This window comes from Sinocyclocheilus anshuiensis, unplaced genomic scaffold (genome assembly GCF_001515605.1).
Source record: "Sinocyclocheilus anshuiensis isolate Anshui unplaced genomic scaffold, SAMN03320099.WGS_v1.1 scaffold1170, whole genome shotgun sequence".
Lineage (NCBI taxonomy): Eukaryota > Metazoa > Chordata > Actinopteri > Cypriniformes > Cyprinidae > Sinocyclocheilus > Sinocyclocheilus anshuiensis.
In genome coordinates, this window is record NW_015538055.1 from 1,044,802 (window position 1) to 1,065,374 (window position 20,573).

The following is a 20,573-nucleotide window of genomic DNA, read 5'->3' on the forward strand; positions in this document are numbered from 1 at the left end:
AACACATTTATCATTCAGTGGAACTGTGCGTATGCTTTAGACACTTAAATTTTTGCTCTGTCCATGCAATAAATACGCAGCCTTCGACTGCTCAGGGATCTGCTCAGTATGACCGAGAGCCATTGAAAAACTACAGAAAAGTAAAACTACTTCACTTTAGCATTACTGGCCACGAGTAGCCTACTAAGGAGAGATCACACATCGGCTGCTCAAAAAATGTGTCCGTGAGACGAACGGAGCGTGAGCGCAATCCTGTGACAGTCACAGGCGGTAAATAGTGGAGCTCGTGAAGGAGAGATGCGAGGCACGAACACTGTTCAAGGTCCCCATTAATTCGTGCTTGAAGTAATTTAATGCGTATATATTTTGAAAGCATTGAATCGCTATAGAAATCGCGATTCATTCGATTCTTAGCGTTTTAAATCAATTACTGTCCGAAATCAACGATTAAAAATCCATGTTTCAAGATCAATGCATTGCATCGTCAGGGTTTGTAATCGATGCATCGATAAAACGAGTGAATCGTTACACCCCTAGTGATCATACATTTGCAAATATGTAAAACAACAGTTTTACCCAACTCTAACACTACCCAAATACAGCTTTAAAAGAGGACAAATATGGAACATGGAAAACTTTATCCTATTTATTAACAGAATAGTTTAAATTAAAAAAAAACTTTAATCAAACTTTATAAAAAAATCATATTTTTTAAAATAATTTAAAAAATAATTTAATTATGTAAATTATTTTAAAGGGATGCTATTATACTCTTTTACAAAGTCTTGATTTTGTTTTGGGGGTGTACTAGAACAGGCTCTCATAGTAGGTTGTTTGAAAAACACATTATTTTTCACATATTTTACATTATTACAACACCTCTCTCCCCAGTCTGGCATGAACGGCACGAATAGTTCCTGTATCAAATGAAGGCCCGCCTTCTGAAATGTCATGCCCCTTACCATAGCCGCCTGCGAGCTTCAGTGTAAATATTGTGTCAATATCAAATAATTTTTAGCGCGATTTAAACCCGGATGATTATAACCACTCTAAGTTCGTCTGCCTTGGGAAAGCTAGTGTGTCTCCGACATAGTGATAACACTCGTTGCCTTCTCTAGGGCAGCTCAACCAGGTCTCGTCCCATTCGTCGATATTTGTGATATCACAAATCCCGGAAAATATGCGTTGTAGTCCAAAAGAGTCGTTCGTTGTAGTTTTTGAAAAGTGATTTCTGTTAAATAAAATATCTCCCTTTGAAGTGGACTTTGAGCGTTGTAACTTTGCAGACCTTTTTTATGCTCAAACAGCAACATTACAGACTAACTAAAGTTGAAAAAGTGAAAAAGCATAATAGGACCCCTTTAAAAAATTCTAATTTAGATACCAATTACTTTTTCATTCTGTTCTTTGATACCACTATAGTATTTAAAACAACTCTGCAGGGCTCCTCAGCTCCAACAAAATAAACACTAACGGGCCCAACAGAAAAACGTATTGCCCAATACTAATTATAACAAAAATGCCAAATATTAGCAGAATCATGGGTCAACCAGTCACACGGATGGAACATTTTCTGTATTTTTGACATCAACATACATTGAAATCTATACAAAATCAAAACACAACTGATCACTGATGACTCTTGTTAATACCAGGTATAAAAAGGGCCTAAGACATGAACAACCAATCAGAAATCAAATGGGACAGACACCCTGGTGGTCACTGTAAACATTTTAAAATATATACAAGTGCAAGCTTAGCACTGGTGTTAGAAAGGGTCAAAAAATACATTTGGTTCAGCTCACACAGTGTCTTTAGCTGGAAGGAAGAACACAACACCCTTTGTGTTATTGCTACTCTTTCTACTGAGTTAATGTCACCGTGCGACCGGGAGAGAAATGTCACCTAAGAAAAATCATGTGTTTTTAGAACTGGCATCAAGCCACTGTCTACAACAGCAGCTACACATTTTACTTAACTTTCATGCAGTTACAAAAGAAAGACAAAGCGATTTGCTATTGATTAGGCCATTTGTGAAAGGCCTGTGTGTATCAGTTTACTTCTGAATAGGCAGTGAGCCTGAACAAATGAGGAAGGAAGAACACCATAACAGCCAACATAAATATTTGCTGCCCCTTTCCACGAATAGAATACAAAATAGGGCTTGAAACTCTTAAAAAATAAATAAAAGTATGCGTGAAAATGATGTGAACTGAAGTATCAAATGAATGATTCTTCTTGTCAATAAATGGCCAGTAAAAGGTGCACTTCAGAAAATGCTAATCGTAAAAAAATGGGGAAAAAAATGCATTAACATTTTAGGTAATTAAAATAAAATACGTTCAAACACATCCAATAAAAAACATGTTAGTTAATGCCTCTAAAAGACACTGGAACACCAAAATGTTCTCTATTCATGGAATGTTGCTTTAGAACTTGGCACGGAAATTCACCCTCATCATGCCTGCACATCTAACGTAAAAACAAGTTCAACCACAGACACCTTTAGATTCAAATTTCCAACTGCAGAATACATTCTGACCCCTGTCTCAGTCTATTCTCTGTTCTTTTGGCTCGATGTGAGGCCTGTTGCCATACTAGAACAGGATTCAATTAGATCCCTCACATCCTGCTAATCAAAACAAATCAAAGGAAAAGCGCCATGTTCTCCGAGCCATGCTAATAGAGAGATGTGTCTTTTTGAGAAGGGAAGTCTGGGGGGGTGGGGGGTCTTGGGAAAGATTGCAGTGAGTGGTGAGATCTTAAAGGGGTTTTGTCAATGGCCATGTCCAGAAGAGCTTGTTTCCGTCCCTTTCCAGCATGCCTGTTCTCCTCATTAGTGTCACTCAACAGCAGTTAGTTCTGGGCCTGCCACAGCGGTACTGAGCTCTCCTCTATAGTTCTCAAGCATGTGAACACACCAGCCATGCTTTCAGTCCCCAGGCTTTACAAGAGGGGAAGACGGGGCTCTCAAAGATTCATCAGAGAAAAAGAACAGGCAAAATTGGCATATTCGACATTATCATGTGACCAAAGCAGAGTGTATGTAAGGCTGGTCTAGAGTCAGTTTCCACTCCTCAAATACAACCTTATCAGTGACAAGGGAAAAGTTGATCAGTGATCTTGGGTACAGCAATTTTTTTAAATAAATATTTTTATTTATTTATTTATTTTTATTAAATTTTTTAAAGAAATTAATACTTATATTCAGCGAGGATTCATCAAAAGTGACACTGAAGACATTTATAATGTTACAAAAGATTTATATTTCAAATAAATGCTTTTAAACTTTCTATTCATCCTAAATCCTAAAAAAGTATCATGATATCCACAAAAATATTAAGCAGAAAAACTGTTTTCAACATTGATAATATTACAAAATATTTATTGAGCACGAAATCAGTATATTAGAATTATTTTTGAGTTATTTCTGAATCATGTGACACTGAAGACCAGATAAATGGCTGCTGAAAATTCAGCTTTGCCATCGCAGAAATAAAGTACATTTTAAAATATATTAAAATATAAAGCAGTTATTTTAAATTTTACAATATTACTGTTTTTACTATATTTTTAATCAAATAAATGCACCCTTGTTGAAATATTAAAAGTTCTTACTGACCCTAAATGTTTGAACAGTAGTGTATATAAGAAAATGCTTATTTTTACATTCCTATCCACACTGAAAAAGAAATCTACTTCAGCAACAATAAATTCACCAGACAACCCTTGAAATGTAAAGGTCTTTACCTTTTTTTAAAAAAAACTCTGCATACAAATAGCTTCTCATACCAATTAGAAATTGAATTATTCATAATTGCTTGCTCAAGTTGTTTAATTATCAGTATAACATAAGAATGTCTGGCATGTGTTTATAAATGTTAAAAAAAACATTGGGAAAAAAATGGGATTCAGTACAATATCACCTACAATACTCATCTACACGCAGCCAAGTGTAGTGGTCAACCGATATTGGTTTTTTGACAGCCGATGCCGATATCTTGGAAAGCAGGGTGGCCGATGACCGATATAAAGCCGATATAATTTTATTTATTTTAATTAATATTTAAGAAATTTGAAATCATTTGAAAATTGATTAAAAATAAATGTGTTAAATAAACATACTTATACTTTAGATCAGTGTTCCCCAACCGGGGTGCCGCGGCACCCTGGGGTGCCCCGTTCTAACTGATTATTAGACAGACTTCTATCCGTATTTAGACAGAACTGTTAACGACAACAGCAAACAAGAGGGAGAATGTGAGCCGTTCTCAGCGCCGTCAAAATAAAAGTCCTGCCTCAAACGCATCGGCCAAACAGAAAAACTTATCGGCTAATGCCGATATTTAAAAAATGTCAAATATCGACCACTAGCCAAGTGTGCTACAACACTAAAACCCTCTCAGTGCAATTGACAATGTAAACACTGGGTAAAAAAAGATTTATTCTGCAGAATGAACAACTTTATATAACAGAGTGTTCACAAAAGGAACTATGCAAATGCAAATTTGCTAATTAATAACACCATTGAAACTTCAAGAAATCAATGACAGTTACAATTCTGGTCAAAATCCATAGCCCTAGTGCATGGTGAACTATGAGGTAGTGGATATTCCTTCTTTCATTCTTTCTTTCTTTCTTACTCTCAATCCCCAACCTTTCTTTTTTCTTTTGTTGTTCCTTGCATCAAAACGTTTCATCACGGAACTTCTATGCAATGTTTACATCAAGCCATACTGAAATCTACCTACAACAGATTTAAACAAGGCCCTTTTATCAAATCTGTTTTCTCAGCCCACAAGGGAAAAAAAAGCACCTGCGGAAAATTCAAAAGAGAGAAGGGGCTGCTTTGCCAAGCTGTCAGCAAAGAACTATGCCGGCGGAAATGAAAGAGGCGATCGATGGAGCTCGTGAAGCCGGATTGAGCCGTGCGTTAGCCAGGCTTTTTAATTGGCGCTGGGGTTGTTTAAAGTCATTGGGCTCTCAGTGCCACTCTTTTCTCCCAGAGAGCGAGAAAACGTTAGCTGAGAGGTGGTTTCAGCACTTCACACGACACCACCTTTTGGACTTAAAAACTTGGCCTTGAGTTTTCACACTTAGTCGTGTTCCTCTCCCCGAGAGCCCGCACCACAGGACCCAACAGCTTCGCTGTTTCGCAGTACACTAGGTGCAAATATTTTTACACACTCGAAAACTGACAAAGAGAGCGAGAGGGAGGGAAGGAGAGTGAGAGGAAAAACAGCACCATACAATGCAGGATGGAAAGGAAATAAAAAAATACAAAGGTAAACTCATTTTCAGCTCCAACAAGCGCTCTCTCACTCTTCTGCAAGTCCCATTCTAGGCGGTTTGCAGGAAACGAGACAACTGGGAATGTAGCTTTTGCTCAGGCATTGTTTTGACAGCACTTATGGGCAGTAAATGCCAGGACATCTCCACTCAGGCTGGCTGTGTGTTGCGTTGCTAGTGCTGAAGGTTCGCATTATGTTGTGTGCTGGGCCTTTTAACATGGCTTGTACTTCAAGCATAGCTCCCATTTTTGTGGATAATGTCACTCATTAGACTGATTATAGCCACTGGCTTGGCAAAGATTGAGACCCCTGTGAAATCAAGTTTAAGGACTCGAAGGTGGTTGCTCTGAGCTTTCAATGCAAACTCATTATGCAGGGTCTAGCATTGTTTTGAACTAGTGTCAGCAAAAATGACACAATAATCTTTTAATGGCAGAAAAACCAGAGGCTTGCAGCCAGAGGCATGGAGAGCAAGCCCAGGGGGCAGATTCAGGTCAGTGGTAAAGTCCACACTCAACATTTGGACCTGCATATTCACAGCAGTTCAAACTACTTCTGCTAACCTACTACGTGTCCCAAAACACTTAAGTCAGGCAAAAGTTTTGACAAAATCTAAATGAATAGTATATAGCACCTCTTTATCCAGACAGCCAATGTTATGGCTTATAACATTCACAAACCAAAATAAATCATTATAGCTTTAAAGATAAATAGTGCATGTATGATAAAATATAAATATCCTATAAAAAAATCTGTATGAATTTATGAAATTATGAAATCTGTATTAATTACATAATTATTTATAATACTGAACTAAATAAACTTACAATAAATTTTTGTAGCGTCACACAATTACCCATTATTGATAGTATTATTATTAAAAGTAGTAACATTTAATACAATTAACATGAACATTATAAAATAAAGCGCTATACATCAATGTATGCCATTGTTATTAATGATATAAAGAAGTGTTACCAGTGCTGAGGAACAAGCAGACCTACTAAAATACCAGTATATAAAATACTTGCCGGTAACTCAAATCACTTAAAGGGGTCATATGATGCGATTTCAAGTTTTCCTTTCTCTTTGGAGTGTTGCAAGCTTGCACCAAGAGCTTGTAACACTCCAAAGAGAAAGGAAAAATTGAAATCGCATCATATGACCCCTTTAAGTAAACCGCAATCGCACTTGCCTTATTCCAGGGCTCCAGAGTGCCTAAAACAGTCGCATTTGCAACCAAAAATATTAATTTGCGAGTGATATTTTTGTTGAGATCGCCAGTGGCGACTATATAAATTTACATGTTATGATTTAAAAATTTGCATGTAATGATTTTTTTCCCGATTGTTTTTGCGATCACATATTTTGTTATGTTGAAGTAATACACTAAGACGATGCGCATCAAAGTTTTAGTGGAAAAACAGCCCTCATCTCTGCCCAACACCAGCGTTGACCTGCTAAAATCAGGCTTCAGTTGTGGCAGCATGAGAGAGATCGAAAATGATGAAGACGTGCCAAGTAAAAGTGAAAAGAAGTGTCTATTTCATGCACAACTCGAACAAACTACAACAGGTAAAGCTGTCAGCTTTGTGGACATTAGCAATATCGTTAATAATTCTTGTTTATAATCGATAATAATATGGCTTCTTCTTATCAAGATCTTTAGTCTATATGCTGTGTTCTGTTAATGCGTGAACTTCATAAAATTTGTAGCGCACTTGCGGTCCAATAATCGCAGTAAGCTTTGTGCTCTATTACCTTTTAATTAAAAAAGTAGCCTTTCAGCTTTAAAATTCTGCCAAATCCATAACGAAATTCAAACAATAAATACCGTTTCGGCGCTCCTTAATGTGGCATGAGCGATCGCTTTAGTGCCTCAGTTCAAGCGGCACGAGAATCCATCATATCTTTCTATTTAGTATGAAATAAACTAGGGGTGCGCCGATCCGATACTCAGTATCGGTATCACTCCGATACTGCCATTTTCTGCAGGATCGGGTATCGGTCAGACGAGACCAATCCAAATCCGATACTGTGCGTATACTATTCTGTGTTATTGTTAAGCCCCACGAAAGACACAAAAACATTATAAAGCATGGACCATAAAGTTTTCGTGAACTATATTTCAAGTGTTCTGAGACCATTCCATAGATTAATGTGAGGTTCAGATGAATATTTAAGTCGTTAAATTCAAGTTGACGTAAACTCTTCTCTCCGCTGCGGCTGTCTGTCATCCTCCATTCAGCATTCAAACTGTGCGTCGCGTTCGGTTACGACAGTCCAGACAATAAAAACCTCCCCAAGATGGTTCAATGTTCCTATTATTATACTTGATCTGTAAATAAAGAATGATTTTACATAAAATTACTTTATATTGCTGGAGTTTAGTGCTGTTTCTAAAGCATGTTACTTTCTACCGGGAGTCTGTAAGATCACTACACTGGAGTAGAGAGCACTATGAATTGTTCTTCATGTGCAGACTTACTGAAATTTAAAACTGTTCAAAGAAAAGGCTCAATAAACTATTGTACAGATATAATACACTACGCATCAAAATCCTCTTCCCTTTGTGCTTTGAACTTTTCTATGTGCAGCGCTGTGCGCTGGGACTCCGTGTTGCTTCAAGTGCATCATTCTGCACATGGGATGCGCATAAGCGCTTTGTGCCGCTCCGTATAGGAGTCTTTCATGTTATAATACTTTTGTGCAATGAAAGATTATTAATAGCCTTTCTTGTTGTCTTATCTATCATATGTTGCTGCCTCATTACTGTGCTATACATTTAAATGAAATGTCTTATAATTTTATAGTATATTAATTAATATATAAATATATTACTTGTTTTTCATGAATGTATTTTACTGCAATACAAAGAGCAATGTTTAACATTTTACCAGATTTAGTCCTACACTTATTCACTTTTATTTGTTCCCCACTAAATAATGTTTTTTCACTAAATATTTAGATTTTATTAAATTGTGCACTCATGATTTTTCTAGAATAAATTTGCTGCTAAATTATCCACTAACCTAGTTTATAATAGTATTTTTGTCATAGATTATTATATATTTTTTCATTTGTCATAGATTATGATTATATATTTATTAATTTGTTGTTTTTCTTTACAATAAAGTTGTCTATAAATGGTAGATTGTGTTTAACACACAAAAGAGTGATGATTAGGTCAACACATTGAGGTATAGAAATTCTACACTGATAAAAAAAAAAAAAAAAAAACTGTGCTGGGATCTTCTAGAGTAACTTTTGCTACTGAATTATCCACTAACCTAGTTTATAGTAGTATTTTTGTCATAGATTATGATTATATATTTATTAATTTGTTGTTTTTCTTTACAATAAAGTTGTCTATAAATGGTAGATTGTGTTTAACACACAAAAGAGTGATGATTAGGTCAACACATTGAGGTATAGAAATTCTACACTGATAAAAAAAAAAAAAAAAAAACTGTGCTGTGATCAGATTGGTATCAGCCGATACTCAGAATTTCTGATATCGGATCGGGATTGGTTCTGAAAAAGTGGTATCGAGCCAGTCCTAAAATAAACATGAATCGACACAAGATAACCTACAATACAAGTTACTGAAATGTCTCAAGTAATCGCTCATTGAGTGTTTCAAACTGCGGAAAATTCAGCTAGAAAAAAGAACTACAAAGAGGAGCTTTTTGCTAAATATATGTGCTATATTCAGGCCCAGCGCTACGAGGGAGCATGGGTGCACCGTCTGAGTGCATAAAGATTTGCCCAGATCGATCAGCATCTGACTCGAAGATAAAATATGCATTCTTACAACCGTCTAAAACATATTATACAAAGGTCATAAAGTAAACGGTCATAATTCATCAACTCGAGTTCATAAGAAATCGCTTGCCATAAATGTGCACTATTCTTTGATAGAGAATCACTTTGAACGGAGAAAAACTGAATAAAAACACATATATAAAATGAATAAATAGCCCTATTTGAGAAATACATTTGACTTAAATAATTCACAGATTAACAAAAAAAAAAAAACTGTGACAAGTTCTATATGCGGAGTTTCTCCTTTTTTCTAATGCGCAACAAGTTCACGGAAAGGAAATCAAAACAGTATTTTGAAAAGCACCGTTTCGTTGTTATTGTGATGTCTCACTCTTATCTTTGTTTCCGCTGTCATAAGGAACAAATTCGAGTGATCGCTAGGGATGGGTATCGTTTACATTTTATAGATACTGATACTGCTTATCGATACCAGTACTTATTGATACTGTTATCAAATTTATTTGGTGCAAAAAGATATGAAGTGAAAAGTTGTTGATAATTTGAAAAAGTTATTTTATTACTGCTGAACTGCAACTGTATTAAAGTTCTTCAGTCCAGAGCAGTGAGTTATTTTTCTCTTTGTGTTTTATTTTATTAACATTAAAGAATAGTTCACCCAAAAATGAAAACTGTGTCATCATTGACTCACTCTCAAGTTGTTTTAAACCTGAATGAGTTTCTTTGTTGAACATAAAGAGTTATTTTGAAGAATGCGGGAAACTAAACAGTTGCTGGTCCCCAGTGACTTTCATTTTTTTTTTTTCTACTATTAAAGTCAGTGGGGACCAACTACTGTTTGGTTGCCCACATTCTTCAAAATATCTTCTTTTGTGTTCAGCACAAGAATACATCAAAATTAATACATATTTGGTACAACATGGCTGAGTAAATAATGACAGAATTTTAATTTTTGGGTGAACTATCCCTTTAATGACAAGCGGCAGCATGTTTAGTACTGCCGCTTTAAGAGCAGCATACATCTGTTTTTTTCTCATCCGTTTACTTTCACTTTAGACATAATTAACTATGTTTATATGTAAATCTTGTGTGTTTTTGACAGTATTAGCGAAATCAGATGATAACTAAGTAAAAAGGTGCTGTTTGACCGGCCTTTTAGTGTACGCACGCTTCGGGTGTACGGGCTCTTAATAAGCACATGTTAGAACAGCACGCAAATGAAACGTTTAACTGGCAAGGCTTTAAAGCACACAGAAATAATGTAGTTTTGTGATTGCAAATAAGTCTTGTGAGTGTAACTCTACCGAATCAACATTTGATGTGAATGTGTCTCACGAGTTTCAGTTGGAGCTGCAGCCGCGAGTCATAATACAGCACATTGCTTGAGGTAGATGTTGTATTTTGTTAGTAAATGTTTCATTATATTACTAGTGTTGCCTCCTTTCTTCACTATTACATTACTGCATATATTGCATCTGACACTGGTGTCGCCTAGTTTTGTAACGTGAGCCCACACTTTCAGATGTTTCACTCTTGCCGCGATGACCGATTGCACGCAAACACACACCGCACATGCTCATGGATATCACACGTACGTCGAGCAAATGTCGGACACATCATTCAGTGAAGGAAAATGACAAGCAACAGCTTCTAATTCGTCGTTAACATTGAAGTATACGGAGATAAAACAACACAAGTATCGATAACAGTATCGTTTGTTCTGAAGCTTATCGGTATTCCGGTATTGACCCAATTACATACCGGTCCAAAAAAATACCGGTTCTCGGTACCCATCCCTAGTGATCGCGCAGGGGCCTCTCGCACACACACACAACATATCAGTTATAGCAAACTTGACATCGCAGCCTGTTCATTATCAAATAAAATAAGCCAACCATACATATATACAGTTACACTGCTCAATTTGAATAGTCCGAAGAACAATCTATTGCGTAATATTTATTTATTTATTTTTGTCTCTCAAAAATGCAATTTTATATAAAGGTATTTTTAAACCATGCAGCAAAAATTTTAAATATATTTTTAAAAATTGTATGTGTGCGCGCACGGGCATGAATGAATCAAAATGCTGAAGCAGTCAAAGGATCGGAGACATAAATACATGACAGTATGACTGAAATGTTAAAAAAAAATAATAATAATACACATTTATTTTGTGGCACTTAAAAAAATAATTTAGTGCCTATATTTGTTTCTTATAGGAGCCAATGGCTCCTTAGTTTATTTTTTTTATTTAATTTTTTTGTCTGGAGCCCTGCTTATCGCTCATATGAAGCATCACCAGATTCAAAACACAATTCAAAGTTCATTAGAATCCCTGTGCAAAAATGTTCCATATTTTTTTCTAGCAGAATACAAAATGCCATTATAATATTTATTACAATAATTTTACATATATTACATTTTTACACTGCCTTAAATATGTTTCAAAATAGTAACTTGACTGTAATTGAAGTACTTTAAATAAAGGAGACAAGCTATGTGTCCCATGCTACATGTTACATGCAACAATGTGACACTGAATTTTTTTTATTTTTCCTCTAATCAGTGAACCTATTGAAGGACATAAACAGCTTTTAAATTAATTATTTGGTAACGTAATGCTTCATACACAAATGTCTTGAAAATCAATACAAGCTCACTAAATTAGCAACTGGTGATGGAGCGGCCTCCAAACATGATCAATGAAAAAGGACAAGAATGAGCAGCAAACAAATGGCCCATCACATACAGATGATCGTCCATCGCCTTACTGCACCTAGAGGCTTGTTAAAACCGCACTACAGCAGCTGTTGAAGCATCAGTAACTTGATTGGAAGGATTATGCAGCCTTAGGGTTGATGAAAATAACAGTTTTCTCAGAGGGCGATATCAGACCGGCGAAAATCCATTCGCTTCCAAAAGTGGCCTCAATCCCAATATCAATTAAAATCTTGTCGGGACATGCAGAGCCGTGTTTGGGAAAAGTAGTGTGAAACAACAAGCCCAATCACAAATATGGCGAAAAAGCAATCTCACCCTCCGCCTGTGGTAAACTTCTGCGCTGTTTAACACAATCATTGCAAAAACAAATCCCCACTCCCTTTTAAGTGTTTTTGTTGGGAGATTAAAAAAAACTGCTCTATCGTTGCATGGCAAGGACAGACTGGCTATTCAGAGGTCTGAGCTTTTGTTTCCATAGTTTTCTATTTGGATCTTCGTGTTATCCACTGCTGGTTTGTTCTTAAATCCAAGTGTAGGGTAAGATATTGTAATGAATCTGAATGGTGATAACTATTGGCAGCTTCCAAAGGTGCAGTAATGCATAGCCTATTGACAGGACATGGGAATAATAACGTATTTGCATTAAAGGTATTATTTGTCGTTGTGCCTAGCTCTGAGCAAACATCCACAGGGCTGCAGTCTAACTGCTACTGGCCATATTAATACTACTATTCATCCCGTCTCTAACTCGAGCCAAGAAACAGCATTAGGCCCGGGGCCCTGCGGCCTGCATTTGGACTGGCCTCGCTGGCATGTGTATGTGTGTGAGAGAGAGAAAAATAGTGCACCTTTTCTCCTCCAATGAGTTCTGGATGAAGCAAAAAAGTTCTTTATATCAATTAGCCAGACAAGTGTGCAATAGACACCCGTCACCCCACGAGCCCTCCTCCCCGGCCTGCTCTGATCAAGGACCGTCTGCCATCCTGTTACACATCCGTTCTAAAAAAAACACCTAGGCTGATCTCAGATCGGTACACCTTTCCTCTTGGGTGAAAATACTGGTGGCCCGTAGCTGAGCCAGTGGGACTGCCCAAGCTCTGCCTGAGAGGCCAAGCAACGGCTGCACGGCAGACACAAAATCTGGGGCACAGACCATCTGGCTGACAGTGCAGTCTGAAGTGAAGAGGCTGTCGGAAGTTTGTTGCCAACATGGCTCACAGAAGCAGGACATTAGATACCATAAACACACACACACTCGGCTATACAAAGAAAGTTTTCTTGTTGAGACAAGATTCAAAAACGAAGGATTTAATGCTCTGAATTCTACAGCTGAGGGCAATATTCTCCTCTAGTTTTTTTTTCTTCTTTTAGAAAAAAGATTCCTCTCTAATGATCTTACATGCAAGCAGCGATGCTAAAAAAGGTAAGTTAATCACCACCCCACCTCATGCCCCCAAAAAGGAAAAAAATTCAACCTTCACGCTCAACAAGGCAGCGATAATTCAATATTTTCTCCATGATAGTTCTTCGAGTTCATACCCAGCCATGCTAATTAAAAAAAAATCTGAATTCCTCACATTTGAAACAACAATTAAACAGTCTCTCCTTGTACTATTGCACAGAGAAGTCATAAGTTAGCCTGGAAAATAACACCAGCCAGACTGCAACAGACCATAACATAACATCACAGCTACAACTCCAACTCAACTTTGCTCTATCAAAGGACAAATTCAGCTAAAAACATTCACCATCTCACACTATTAACAAATACGCAGCAGACTTGCAAATGTAAAGTGGCTCGGCATGAGAGAGCAAAAGCAAACAGCTCTTACCTTGGGTTGAGCGCGTCTTGGAAAGGCAACTTTAGGATCAATCTAAATGAGACAAGGAAGGAGAGAAAGAAATATGAGAAAACTGAGCTTGTGATACTGTTATGTGAAGAGGAAAATTTGAAAATATTAGAAAAAGCCGGCAATGTGCTGCGACTACTCTATAACCTTCATGGAAATTATAGCATTAATCATGATGCAATGCTCCATGTCTCATGTGTAATCTTGCCTAGTTATTACACGCTGGTTGCATGAGGCCTGTGTATGACAAAATCGAATAAAACCGTACACAGGTTAGAGCATAATTACTTGATTACAACATAAATAAACAGGTGGCATTATATAACACACTGGAGATAATTCAAAGACTCGCTGAAGAAGTGCTTGCGGCCTCGGGGAGGTCAGGTCGACATGGCAGGAGGTGTTCTAGTGAGCGCTGTAGATTTGCGGAGAATCAAGACAGGGCATTAGATAAATACATACAACCTCCTTCCCCCTGAGGGATTATCATTATTATGGGTGACTCTCTCCTCCGCTGTACCACACTGCACGAAGGGTTACTGCTCTGCCTATAATGCATTTTGGTATGCAATAGGGCATCATTAGGTTTATTGGTTAGATGAGCTATGTTATAAATAAGTGAATAAGTAAATAAGTGAGTTCCTTGAGGACCTGCTGTTGTGCAAGATGTTTGCTTTGGTCATTTAAACATTCATAGACTAAAACAACAGTCCTGCTTTTTAGCACACAGGCCAAAAGCTTGGGCAGCCAGAGCACTAGAAGGATAGGATGGTAGATAATCATGCATGTGAGAACAAAAACAGTTCAAAGACTTGCCTCTGCACTCTCATTAAATGGAAAAATAACTCAAGGGAAAAAGATCCATTAGTGTTATATTGCTCTTGAATATACCACATGTCTGAATGCTTTGTCACTTCTTATAAATGGTAAGAAAAAGAAAAGCAGAATTGTGAGATGTGGCAGCATGCAAAAGGAAAAAAATTTAATAAACATGTTTTGGTGGAATACGAAGGAGGGGGTCTCCTGGTAAATTAATTTGACCTAAACATAATTGCAATATGTACAGCAAAAATAAATAAATAAATAAATAACATAAATAAAACCTTTCTAATGGGAAATTGTGCTGTTGTGTTATATTTTAATTCATCCAGAAAAGTGTTTAATCTAAAACAAATTGCTTTTAGAGAAACCGGCAGCAGTCTTTCAGTTGTCAATACACAATGCAATTCTCACCCCAGGCTTTCAGATTTGCAGATTACACAGCTTTTAATCAAATGTGAAACAAGTGTGTCAAGAATATCTCTGTACAAGTTTTCTTTGGTCCATTTGCACTCTTCAAAAGTGACAAAACAATTGGACAGGAAATTGCAAAAAAGTGGAAAATAGAAAATGCAATAAAAACGTAGGTGTCTGGATTGAAGCATAACACTGCAGGTACTTCTAAACTTCTAAATGAAGCAGGTACTTCATTTATTTCTAAATTAGCCAACTATACATATATATACATACACACACACACACACAATATATATATATATATATAAGTATGCAAACATCTATATGGTTATTACATTTTTGGGATATTACATGAATATTATTGCTAATAATATACTGTATATATATATATATATATATATATATATATATGGAATAAGCCTAGGAAATAAAGGCCAGAGGAAACAGGTGGTGTCAAGGTAAAGATCAAGCCTTGATCATTTTAAAACAGTAATTTTAATAATAGTTCTTCTATTAAGCAAGAGCTTTCAACTGCATGTGCAATTTAAATTTGTTCTTAAATCAGTTGGAGCTGAAACCCCAGAGTCATGACACAGCCACCCCAACCCTGTCGATGACATCACTACCCAGAGCTCAGTAATCCCTGCTTTAGCACCAACCGCGACTAGTGTCCACATGAACTCAATCCTGGATACATCACTGCTAACGCTAGCTTTCTTTTCTTTTTTCCCCCTCAGCCATTCAAGAGCATTTCAACGTCAAACCTTGACCCACTTGTAACTAAGTATACTAAGAATTACACGTGTGCCATGATTGTCTAATCTAAACGACCCTACTTTTGATGTCCAAATTACACGTTTTTCCACTAGTGCAACACTGACATATACAATGTAATATTATTTTATTAATCAGATAGAAATGTTCTCCCTCCTAAAGGCATTTTGGCTTACATCAGTCAATGCCAAACTGGCAGAGAGACATAATGAATAGCACACCTGTATTTCTAAAAGATTTAGGGCACAGAACCAAGAGAGGTGGCGAATATTCACCGGCTGTGCTAAATTATGATTCAAAATTTATATTTGCCCAATTGCTGGATTTAAGTAAACAATCATCAGTAATCTACCTGCAGCTTTAGGTGGGTAATAAACAATTTAACAGGTTAATCTGCTGTTGACCAAATTAGCCACCTGGTCTTATCTAATCAGTGCAACTTGTCAGTGAACCTTAGTTTGGTGTTTTACATCTTTACGCACACAAATTATTCTTAAACCTACGATAATAATGTTAAATAAAATAAGTTTTCAATATTAAAGGGGTCTTATTATGCTTTTTCACTTTTTCAACTTTAGTTAGTCTGTAATGTTGCTGTTTGAGCATAAAAAATATCTGCAAAGTTACAAAGCTCAAAGTCCAATTCAAAAGGAGATATTTTATTTAACAGAAATCACTTTTCAAAAACGACAACGAACGACTCGTTTGGACTACAACGCATACGCATTTGTGATATCACAAATACCAACGAATGGGACGAGACCTGGTTGAGCTGCACTAGAGAAGGCAACGAGTGTTATCACTATGTCAGAGACACGCTAGCTTTCCCAAGGCAGACGAACTTAGAGTGGTTACAATCATCAGGGTTTAAAATCGCGCTCAAAATTATTTGATATTGACAATATTTACACTGAAGCTCGCAGGCGGCTATGGTAAGGGGCATGGCATTTCCCGACCAGGCGCCGAGTGCTGCCAATCACAACACACACTGGCCCAGCTGACCAATCACAGCACATTTCGTATTTCAGAAGGCGGGTCTTCATTTGATACAGGAACTATTCGAGCCGTTCATGCCAGACTGGGGAGAGAGGTGTTGTAATAATGTAAAATATGTGAAAAGAAATGTGTTTTTCGAAAAACCTAGTATGAGAGCCTGTTCTAGTACACCCCCAAAACTAAATCAAGACTTTGTAAAAGAGCATAATAGGACCCCTTTAAAATACATCTTCCCTTATTTGTATATATTTTTAGAAATTATTCCAATTTATCTTGAAATTTCAATTTTTATTAGAAAGGGTCTATGTTTAACAAAACATATTTACAACAGTGTTACTAGCAAACTGCCTACTCACCTAGTAACAGAAAAATAATTCTAATCCCATTTTATCACAGAATTACACATTACACATTTTTTTAAGGAAAGCACTGGGAATGCCAATACACAGTGTTCTGGGAGAAGAGTATTAGCCACAAAATTCCTGAGGGAAGCTATGAACCTCTGTGAACGCCTTTAAATACAGTCCGTCTCTTGATATGAACTTGCAGCAACATGGCATCCATTAAAATAAGTCAGTGAACGCGGTATTTGTCCACACCCTAGCTGTCCCAAATAAAAGGCTCTTTCACTCTGGACTCCTACAGGTAACTAGCAGCTGCATCTACAAACAGGAAAGATGGTGACTTTATACATAAAAAAAAAAAAAGAAAATAGAATCCATATTAACTTTACTGATACAACGTCTGCTTATCCTGGGGTTCACTGTCCCATGGAAAAATAAATGTATTTCAGCTTGGATTTAGATTAGGTTGAAAAAGGCAAACCTATTTCTTGCTGACAGAAATGTATGTATGACTCAGTTTGCATAGTTACATAAACAGTAATATAAACAACAATATAAATACACAATATTTTCCAGATTTTACTCCTATTCCCAAATAGAAATGCTTTAGAAGAATCCATACTATATAAAATGTTATAATATAAATACTATAAATAAAATGTTATACAAATAAAATGTAATATAAATAAAAATGTTATAATATAAGTACTGTAATATAAATATCTATAAAATAATCCTAACCTCTACAGGTAAAGACACACTTCAAAATGTTTTTAAAAATTAGAATCTTTATTTAAAAATATTTTTAAAAAATCTTATCACATACTCTTAACTTTAAGTTTACTTCAAGTTTTCATATTACAAGCACCTTTTAATGTCGAAACAACGGCAAACTCCAGGCATGAATAAAACAACTGAAAAATAAATAAGAAAAAATAAAAATAAATAATTAATGACACATTAGGAAAAGTGTACACCAGTACACACACTAACCTGCACCACAAATGACAAAGTATCAACATAAGTGTAAATATACTATGAAAATACAAAAAGAAACAAATGTGATCAAATTAGTTTACCATGTAAATCATGCACGTAAAACATTTCTAGTCATCAAGGTTTACAGTGAACTTGTGCATGCATCCAAAATGCATCCTTGCCCTGAGCAACATCCGGAGTTCTGTCTGGAAAATTCAGACATGAACAAGAGAGCAAAACACCACGTCATACATTGCAAGACTTACGTCACCAGATGCGCTGAACACAGCTGGAGTCACGATCGAATAACACCGCAGGTAATTAGTCCCTTCTTGCCCCATACCTGGATGAGATTTAACCCTTTGTTCCCCAGTTCGGCGAGCAAGGGGTTAATCCTGTTGAGGCATGTGAGGAAGACAGGACTAATTATCCGGCTACTTATTTATGTCAAGTGCCCCGCTGTTGTGTGTGTGGTACAATGACGAATGCCGCGGAGTGCCTCGACCCAGGAAGGGATATGATAGCGAGACTGTGTGTCTTTTCACCACTGAATGGTCACAGATACAAGCATGTTTAAACAGCACTTCACAAAACATAAACGCAAATAGAAGGGAACGTACCGTCTTTGAATCTAATTCGTGGTGAGGTTGAGCTAGGACCTTATCTACACTGGCCGCATCCGCAAACGTAACGAAGCCAAATCCCCTGGAAAACAAAACAAACAAAAACACAGACATACATTAGGAGCTGACAGCGATGCGTTACACGTGTTTGACTGGTAAGCTTGTTAACATATCCATTCTATTCTATTATTAAACGCTACATGACCTTCAATATCTATAACACTTACAATAACGTTATCTTAGAAATACAGTGTGTCAAGGACAAAAGAGTACGGCAGGTTGCACAAAAATGAAAATTCTGTCATCATTTATTCACCCTCATGTCGTTCCAAACCTGTATGACTTTCATTCGTCTGAGGAACATAAAAGAATGCGTAGAATGACAGCTTCAGTCACCATTCACTTTCATTGAATATGGGAAAAAAGATGCAAATAAAAGTGAATGGTGACTGAAACTGTCAGTCCCTAACAACTCCTTTTGTGTTTCACAGAATAAACAATGACAGAATTTCCATTTCCTTGTGAAATATCCCTTTAATATATCCACACTATTATTATTTAGCAATAACTTTGTTGAGGAAACATATCAGATAAACATTTGCATAACATGTTACCTTAGAAATACAGTTTGTCAAGGACACATAAGGACTTTTCACGCCACACTTAATCCTGGGTTAAATGTCTTTTAAAACCCTAGGTAAAAGCCGGTTACAACCTTAGGTTAAGAAACGTTTAAACTTGTAATTTGAAAGGTTTTCAGCAGCGCATTTAACCGTCCGTTATGAAAATCTGCTACCGTATACCTGAGTCGTTTCGCAACAGACAACCAATCATAAACGGCTTCGGCGCTTCGCTCATTAAATATTCATACGCATTGTACAGTCGCAGAAACTTTCACGCGCTGCTTAATTTAAATGATTGAGGGAAACAATGTATTTTTGCGGTACGTTTCAGAGGATGTAAGGCAACTAGAGAGGATCTGCGTAGCGACATTTCTACTGATATTAAAACAGGTCGCGTGCTATAAGCGTCCAATCACCGTTTTAATCCTCATGAATATGCAAATTAAGCTACTAACGTACAGTATAAAATCTGACAGCGCAGGATTAATTACTAACCCATGGTAAAGTATGAACAGTGTAAAACACGGAAAATAACCCAGGGTTAAGAACGACAATTTCAAGTGAGAAAAACCCACTAACATGCCAATGTCAAAGCCAAAACACATGCAACCGCATTAAAGCGTTCGGTTTATTAAAGACATTTGGTTTAACATGAGGAATCCAAAATCAGTTTCAAACTGTATCCTGTCCACAAACACACCGATCCAGTCGCCTCAACAGCGCATAGGATCCGAATAACAGCGCAAGGGCAAAATCGACCATTTATCACTTAGATTAAAAACCTCAACGTGTCAAGAGATTGTCTTTTTTTTTTACCTGGAGCGTTTTGTCGTGGGATCTCTCATCACCATACATTCTCGGATTTCTCCAAATTTACTAAAATAGTCTCTAAGGCTGTCTGTGAAACAAAACAGAAAGAAAAGAGCACACATGAGCAAAGCATTCGTGCGTTACACACCAGTTTGTAAATTAAACGCCCCCCAGGATGTCTAACAGGGGTCGAATAGAGGACTTCAAATGACGGCACATATCCCGCACAGCGCGCCAGGCTGGATACAATGAAAGAAACACAACACAGCCCGATAAACGCGTGCAAATGACAGCGAACCATCGGTCTCTTACCTGGTGAAGTTTGCCAGCTGAGGCCACCGATAAACATTTTACTGTAAGGGGAAAACACAGCAGAAGTGAGTCCAGATGTCAGATCGGCCATTTTGACGTGTAGCTAGCGACAAAAAAGCAGCGCTAAACGAAGGCAAAGCAGAGCGGTGTGTGTTTACTGAGCCCCGGCGGGCTGTGCTCACTAATATACATCAAACAAAAGTGTAGTAGTTGCGTGCACCCGGAAGAG

The 20,573-nt window shown here is 37.0% G+C and overlaps 1 protein-coding gene across 1 annotated transcript in view; it reads right to left on the bottom strand.

Moving 5' to 3' along the window:
• The window catches only part of msi2b (musashi RNA-binding protein 2b), a 290,893-nt gene that overhangs the window by 269,682 nt on the left and 638 nt on the right, over positions 1-20,573 (bottom strand). Inside the window, exons 2-5 of the mRNA XM_016478837.1 lie at positions 20,345-20,385; positions 20,039-20,120; positions 18,597-18,681; positions 13,631-13,672 (exon numbers count right to left, since the gene is read on the bottom strand). Coding sequence (XP_016334323.1) covers positions 13,631-13,672; positions 18,597-18,681; positions 20,039-20,120; positions 20,345-20,385 — 250 coding nt within the window. The remainder of the gene's footprint in view (positions 1-13,630; positions 13,673-18,596; positions 18,682-20,038; positions 20,121-20,344; positions 20,386-20,573) is intronic.